Genomic DNA, 8,214 nt, shown 5'->3' with positions numbered 1-8,214 from the left:
GTAAAGCAGTGCACACACAAAACAATTACATATGTGCAAGGCTTCATTTCTGCTCTGTTGAATCTGTTCGTGTCACAACTTTGCAGATGTTTTAGCCATGGGGACATGAACGCTACATTCGCACAAATTCTCTTTTCTCAGTCGTTTGGTTGGAACAGTGGGTTTTGAAATGATAATGAATCTGTGAGCCAGGATCTCCCACATGGCACCATGTCTAGAGTAGAACAAAAGAAGAAATAGAATAAGGCAGCCCTGGAAAGCAGCAGCATGAGATTTTCTTTTTCTCTCGAATGTAAAAAATCAAATTCTGGCTGAACTAGATAGTGCCTTTAAAGCGGTCTGTGTTTCTAAGAGGCGATCATTTATACAAAAGAAAGGTGAATATGAGGTTACAATTACACGTGAATATTGCAGATACTTTCCCATTCAACAGAATCAAAGTTTAAAATCTTGCGGTATCAGTCCATTTCTGGATCGCCCCTATCCAGTGATAGCATAAAAGAAGTGGTATACATGATAAGGAATACACTTTAAATACTATAATTGCTTGGTGGAATGATGACTCAGTGACAAATACACAATCATAAGACAGGACACACGCTCGCACACTCATATGTGTGGCTCCAGGTGCTGATTGCCAGTGTAATAAACACACACCATAGGAGGGAGAGGCTACAGGTCATATTCCACAGCAATAAAACTACACAGCAGGGAACACTGACCATCCAAACTTAGAGAGAGAACATGAGAGTGGTGAATGGCACATCAGAGATGATGAAGCCAGAGAGTGTGTCGCTGCATCCCCTGGGCGCAGCTGCTGCCCCTGTGCCAGAGATGCTGTGTATCTTCGGGACGGGGGATTTAGGACGCTCTCTGGGTTTGCGTCTGCTCCAGTCTGGCTACAGGGTGGTGTACGGCAGCCGCAGACCTCACAGCTGTGGACCCTTGCCCCAGGGATCTCAGGTACGACACATGGCATAGCACTTTTAGTCTTTCAAAATCCACAAAACAATGCTTGTATGCAGCTTAAAGAATATTTGTTATGTTTCGATTTTTGTGTTTTTGTACAGGTGATGAGCCACGAAGCAGCAGCCCAATCAGCCAGTTTGATCTTTATTTGTGTTCACAGAGAACATTATGGATTCCTGGAAACAATGGCACCTCATCTTGCAGGAAAGGTGAGTCAAAGTCTGATTATGGATAATGTAACACTAACATACACAATTGTAAGTTAATTCTTAATCATGAACAAATAACACAGTGAAAGCAGTTTCATATTTTATTTAGAGAGTGTTGTCAAGTTTGAAAACAAATTGTTGGATAGCTTACCAGAAAATATTTGTTGTTCTCTCACGTGTGAATCTGCATATTGACATTCATCAAAAATGCACCGAGTCAGCTCTGACTGATAAGTGGGAAGATATTAATAATTAACCAGTTGTGTGTCAATATTTCCACATCAGTTACGTTTTGTTATCCCCTTGTGAAAGGTACAGTAGTAAAACAACAATTAAATCTAAGGTAAATGTGGGACACTGATGATGCTTTTCTTCCGTTGATACTCAATCATTTTTCGGGATAACCCTATGAGTTTTACCATTTTGGTTTAAAGGGGGGTCCTGAACAACAATATGACAATATAGTACATTTAACATAAAATGAAGCATAAAATAAACAAAAGAAATATAATTAAAATAGAACATTTCCCCAAAACATACAAAAAGACAAAATACAAATATAATTTATCATATATAATTCAGGTATTGATAGCGTTAAATCATTCAGCTTTAAAACACGTTAATTTATCATGTACAAATGATTAGGATACAGGGTATTTTTTAATGATTGTAAAGTTCATATGGATCAAATATTTTCAAGAGTTCAACTTATTCAAATTAGAGGGAGGTTTAAACTTAAAGTCTTATTTACCTATTGACTTAGAGACTGCAGAAAAATACTTCTTGAAATAGGTTGGATATGAATTAATGCTCGTTTAATTCCAGATGATTCTTTTCACAGCAAATGTTTTGGATTTTTTCTCCATGTTGTATAATTACACTGGGATCATAACCTAGCATCACTGTAAAAGTTATGAATTACACATCAAGTATCGATTCATTCTAAAATGTATGAAAATATTTTTCTTGCAGCACTATAGTTTTTATTTTAAACAATTTAAACTTCATCAGAATTTCGGTTGGAATAACTTATAACATTATCCCTTTAATATAATAACAATACATATAATAACTATTAAACTTAACTGTTTTCTTTTGTTTTCCTCTCAATACTGATGGCTTCACTACAAGGTGCTGGTGGACCTTAGTAACAACCTGAAGAAAGGCATTTACCCAGAACCCAATGCCGCCTACTTGCAGCGGTAACATATTCCTAAGAAAACAAGTGTCATTCATTCACATACTCTGCATGAAAATGCTCCCATCCTCATAGCTTTAATGTTTTTATTCTTATCATGATGTCAAAGATGGGGCTAACTTTTCTTTTCAAATATGGGTTTACAATCGCTTTGAAACAGCAGGTGTCCCTTTTTTTCGAATGCTGGATGTCTTTTTCATAAAACACTTAGAGCATGAGACATCAAAACTCTCAAGTGAATCCTGAAAGAAATTGCGAGGTTGCAGATCCCTTGGCAGGACGGCCCGCTGTGTGTCTATTCAGCCAAAGTGGAAACATTGATTCTCATCATTTTTACGCCCTTCGTTCCCTGTTTGTGTATTTGTAAATAGAAACTAAAGTTGTTGCTGTGTCTTTTTTAGATTGGTCCCTGGAGCTGCTGTGGTAAAAGGCCTAAACACGCTGTCTGCCTGGGCCCTGCAGAATGGACTCCTGGCAGGAAAACAGGTGAATATAACCGACCGAATATAAGCGACCTTGGGTTTCGTGAAAGGCGCTATATAAATATTATGTATTATTATTATTATTATTATTATATAAGACATCTGTAAAAAGACGTCAGTGGGATCAAGCAAAACAGAGCTTTTGTGCCTTAAAGGGGACCTATCATGCAAAATGCACTTTGTGATGTCTTTTATACATGAATATGTGTCCCCGGTGCGTCGGGGAACTCCCGCAGCATCAGAAAATAAAAACCTCTCTCTTTTCCCCCATACCCAAATCTTTTAAAAACGGGTGTACAACGAGCGGATACAGATTCCATCCGAACTGACGTCAAATCGGCAGCGGACCCACAGAAAGTTGCTATCAAAAACGATGCCTGACGTGTTTTGGACGTCTTTGTTTACATTAGCAAGACTCACTAACACTCAGAGCTAACCTGTACTGTAGAGCACATGTGTTTAAAAAGCAGGAAATAAAAAAAGAACTTACCTTGTGATAAACCTGAAAGAGAAAAAGCATTTGAGCTCCATACTGTTTCAGATAATCCTTGAACCGTGGTTTAAAACAGGATGGCGTTTTATCACAACCGAATTTAACTTTATCTCCGGTAGAATTCTGATCAGGCATTAGCTCCGCCTCCTCTTCTCTTTTTTTTCAAGCTAAGGACCCAAAATCCGCGCTTCTCTAACAGGGCAGCAAAAGAGGGGTTTGAGCAATATGAGGCATGGCTACAATGGGTGATCTGTTTGGTATTTTGAAAAAAATACTTCACAGACATGTTTTATATAGGTATGGCCCTATAATATATGTTTCAAATATAGCATGATAGGTCCACTTTAAGGAAGGCTTTGTTTAAGTGGAGTAAAAATACAAAGACAGAGGAGTAGCCTCATGGAAAGGGAGATAACCAACTTGATATTTGTATGGTAAGACTTAAAACCAGGAAACAATAACTTATTTCAACATTTCCTGGAATACGATGGGATAAGGGTCTCTCAGGCTTGTTAAAAATAGGAAGTGAACGTTTCACCGTAGATCACAAAAAATGTAGGAGGAGAATTTACTTGATTTTGTGTTGATAAGGAGGATTGATTTTTCCGTCTTTCAATAACAATGCAAAGAAAACCAGGACAGTGCTTGTATAAACAGACAAACAAACACACTTAATGATGTTACAAAGTAGAAAAGACCAATGTTTATTGCAGCTTCCAATTCACAGCTACAAAGAGAAACACAAACATGCTGGAACCTCTGGAGACCAAACCTGAATCTGCCTCCAATCCTCTTCAACACAAACACCCCCCCCCNCTCTGTTTTGTGTGTGCACGTGAAGCAGTGCACACACAAAACAATTACATATGTGCAAGGCTTCATTTCTGCTCTGTTGAATCTGTTCGAAGTTGTGACACGAACAGATTCAACAGAGCAGAAATGAAGCCTTGCACATATGTAATTGTTTTGTGTGTGCACTGCTTCACGTGCACACACAAAACAGAGCTGAATAGAGTCTCAGCTGTGATCCACAGTACCTGGGGAGTTGGCTCTGCAGACAGGGTGCTTTACCTTGCTGTAGAAATGACACACAGCATCACATCAACTTTACTGACTCTTTGCACAAAAATACACTCTTCACCACAAAAGCAGCCTCATTAAAATCACAATGTGCATAAAGATAGCCGGCTATATTTATGGCAGACAAGCAGCGCATTACCCCGGGAGATTTTGCAGTCAAGTCCATAACTAAAGCATTAATGTCTACCTTGGGGGATATCGTAGCAAAATGAGAAATCATTTTATGCCTAACCTTTAAGGCATCTATTCACTTGTAGCACTGCTAGAATAGACCTGATATCAGATCCACTCCAATGACTCATTTACTCGCTCTGCCTCCGGGACATCTCTCTTTTCTTCTTCTCTTCCTTCTCTAGTATCGGCCTAAAAGTCACTCCCTCTCTCTCCTATGGTATCTTCTCTTCTTTCTTTCTTTTGCTCCCTTTACTCGGTCCCTAGTGCTCCCCCACTTCTCTTTTACCAATGTGTCTTTAAATTAATAACTCAATTAATTGAGTCAATTCAAGTAAAGCCAGCTGTAATGTTTTTCACTGTCTGTTTAACAGATTAGAGTAGGATGCCTCTTTGCTCTCAAGGTTATGAGTTTGCCTCACACAGGAAACATGCAAGTTGAACATTTTCAAGAACACTTATTCCTTCCCTGCAGGCTTGCTCCAATCCTTGAGATTTCAGTAGTGGTGATGTGATGTGATGTGGCGACACTTGTGCTTAAATGTGCTTACTGGTACAGTAGTTGCAACACTTCAGTTTTGCATATTACTACAGATTCCAAAGTGACATTAAACTACACGTGTGCCGACCACTGGGGGCAGCAAACAGACCTCAAAAGCCTCATCTACCATTGATGCAATCAGAGAAGGGCAACTTGTGAATCTGTGAGCTGAATCAAGACAAAAAGAAGACTAGAGAAGACAGTCAACAGAGGTCTATGACACCAGCTTTTGTTTTCAACGCCACATCCAGTATATGCATGCAACATTTCCTGTAAATCCCTTGTGCCTGAGTATGCAATTTGTAGTCTGTGCAAGACTTTGCAAGTGACAATGAAAACAGTACAGAATGCAGATAGACTGAATGTCTGCTGCTGAATTTGAAGTTGTGTTAAAGGGGCCAACATTCGCTTCAGGGGTTAAAGGACACAGATAGGATGATAATTATCTATTGACCACTTTTAAATTAGAAAGTCATTTGATATGTTAATAAAAACTAAATGTAAGCAGATTTAAGGATTACAATGTAACTGTAACCAATATTTCAAAAGCTAAATACGGCCATGACATAAACCAAACAGGCATGGCTTAGAAAAAGCCATTCACCAGTTTTCCTTTTTTGAAAGCTAGTCCCTGCTCAGCTAGTGTGCAGTCCAAAATGTGTCTCCATTGTGGCAAGACAAAAGCACACTCCTACATTCACATGTACACACCTCTTCAAGACAAGAGTCCTTGAAGGCTTTCAAAGAAGTCCAAAGAGGATTTCAAAGCATGTCAGTGTTTTGTGCTTATCCGAAAACATCTTGCGACATTTAACAGTGATGTGCTCAGGGGCATGTTTACATCAAACACATGCTGAACCACCATTTTATAAATGTCAGGGTGAAGTTGCGGACTACAGCTCACGTGAGACACTGAGCTCAAATTGTGTCAGTGTTGTGTTGAATCAGCCAGCAGTGCATTGTTGAAAGAACATGCAATGATGCAATAGTGAACATTAAACACTCATCCTGCCAGTTCAATCTTTTTTTTTCCATTTGCAACTCTCACTGACAACACTGCACCGCATTCACTTCAAGCAAGAGCGAATTGCTGTGGTGTTGAGGTTCAATTCCCGAGGGAGTTATTTTGAAGATTCCAGCTGTTTCCAGATCTGAGAGGGCACACAGAATGATATGAGGCACAGTTAATAAAGACAGTTTCGAGTTACAGCGTGCATATTGTAAAGTTCCATGCTGCTACATTGGACAACGAAAAGCCTGCAGGATTGATGAGTTCTGCAGGAGTTCTGTTGTATGAAGGCTACTACTGTAATGCATTAGGTATGAGCTTCAGATTGAGGTTCTGCCCGAGCTCAGGTTTTGAGGTTGTTGAAAAAGCAGAACGAGCAAAAGGTAAGAAGGCACAGAGAATTGTACTGTATATACAACGAGACACAGTGGCAGCAACAGAGAGAGAATAGCAGAGAGAGTGGGACACAGAAAAAGAGACAAAAGGAGAAATGCAACTTAGGAGAGCTGAAATGTTGCCTCAGTAGAACAAAGATGCTTGTTCCAACCAGAGTTTCCCACAAGTATTCGCAGAAATATTCTATAAATATTCCATTACCAGCTTTCCAGACAGACACGCCTGGGATGTTCATTATGAAACATTTAGAATAGGTTTAGGAGATTCAGAAACAGTTTGGATGAAAGTGTAACCCATTTCTGCAGATGTTGTATGTTATAAACATGCTGCTTTACAATAATAGTTAGTATATGCACATAATAACCTCTCAATGTTATGTGTTATGTTTCTGCAACTTTTCCTGTTAGTATAAAGAAACTATATGTGTATGTGAGTTTATATTCAATATTACATTGTCGCCTTCCCCACAGCAGGCCTTCATACCATCTCCAAACTCAAAGAGCCTCATCCGCTATCTCTGCTGTAACAGGATGAGCATTGACTGCATGTTTGAAGTTCAGAATGTTATCTGGCAAGCCAAGCGGCAGAAATCAGAGGCGGGAGGAGCTGCATGAAACTGGAGATTTAGAGATTTTCCTCTTTCGTCCGACACACATCGATGCTGAATTATATGGCCTTGCTCATTTCAGAATCCAGCCTTTTCAACAACACAGGGGGCTGTGGCGCTTTGAAAATATCTCCACACAGACAATGCTTGCATGGGATTGTTTTATCCTCTCCTTGGAAAGCAAGATTTGACAATCTTATTGCCTCATCTAACTCCTTCCTTCCCTCTCTCAATCCAAGTCACTCTTTGTCTGATCTAAGATGGATGAAACTGAACAGAGCCATTTTGGTTGCCATGCTGTGATGAATCTGTGTCATTCTATATAATCATAACTTTGATGAACAGCTGGGGCTTGCAAATAGCATGCGTCCACACAGCTCCTCCCTCGTGGCTGCGGGGAAATCGGCAGCCTATTATAAGGCTGAAATAGGCCTAAAGAATTGTTCACCTCATCTCCTCAGCCTTACCTCCAGTCGAGTGAAAGAGCTGACAAGGTAGGAAAAAGCTGACACAGAAGTTAGAAGAAATAAGGAGGAAAACCTTGTGCTCATCAGAGGTGCAATTTCCCTGCTCTGTATTTTTTAAAGCAGGAAGGGAAGAAGAGAGTGGGCTCGGCAGCATGCAATTTGCACACATTTAATGAGTAGTATGGTGATTAATGGTGATTAGGTAAATTGTAGTTACTATGTGTATTGTCAAACTGAATCTATAGTTAACAAGGAGGAAGAATTCTCCTAACAAGGGAGGATGCCATTTATTCTCAAACTGCCTTCTGGGATACAATGCCACAATGAGGCGACTCACATAGACCCATGATTGGTGAAAAATAATTACGAGCCTACAGCATGTCTGTAATATCAATAGCATAGTTACTAAGTTTAATTGAGGCCTTGTCTGTTGTGTCAGTCTAGTTTCTAACTGCCTGTTTCTCTGTCTCTCTGTCTTCCTGATATGCATCTATATCTGTTTACTGGCCGAGTTGGATTTTTAAATTCATACAGGCATTTAATCCCATTATCCCATCATTTACTATTATTAAAATGTAATAGAGCTGTATTA

The 8,214-nt window shown here is 39.5% G+C and overlaps 1 protein-coding gene across 1 annotated transcript; it reads left to right on the top strand.

The window, feature by feature from the left end:
• Positions 1–744: 744 nt before the first annotated feature.
• Positions 745–2,862, top strand: LOC104942479 (metalloreductase STEAP4-like; the record flags this gene model as incomplete). Its single annotated transcript, XM_010767709.1, has 4 exons — positions 745–963; positions 1,071–1,178; positions 2,310–2,380; positions 2,778–2,862. Coding segments are annotated over exons 1-4 (483 nt in total), but the record flags the coding sequence as incomplete, so codon positions are not given.
• Between the last annotated feature and the right edge of the window lie 5,352 nt (positions 2,863–8,214).

Source organism: Notothenia coriiceps, unplaced genomic scaffold, assembly GCF_000735185.1.
Source record: "Notothenia coriiceps isolate Sejong01 unplaced genomic scaffold, NC01 NC01_scaffold00004596, whole genome shotgun sequence".
Classification (NCBI taxonomy): Eukaryota; Metazoa; Chordata; class Actinopteri; order Perciformes; family Nototheniidae; genus Notothenia; species Notothenia coriiceps.
The sequence above is the reverse complement of the archived record's forward strand: the minus strand, read 5'-3'. Positions and strand labels throughout refer to the sequence as shown.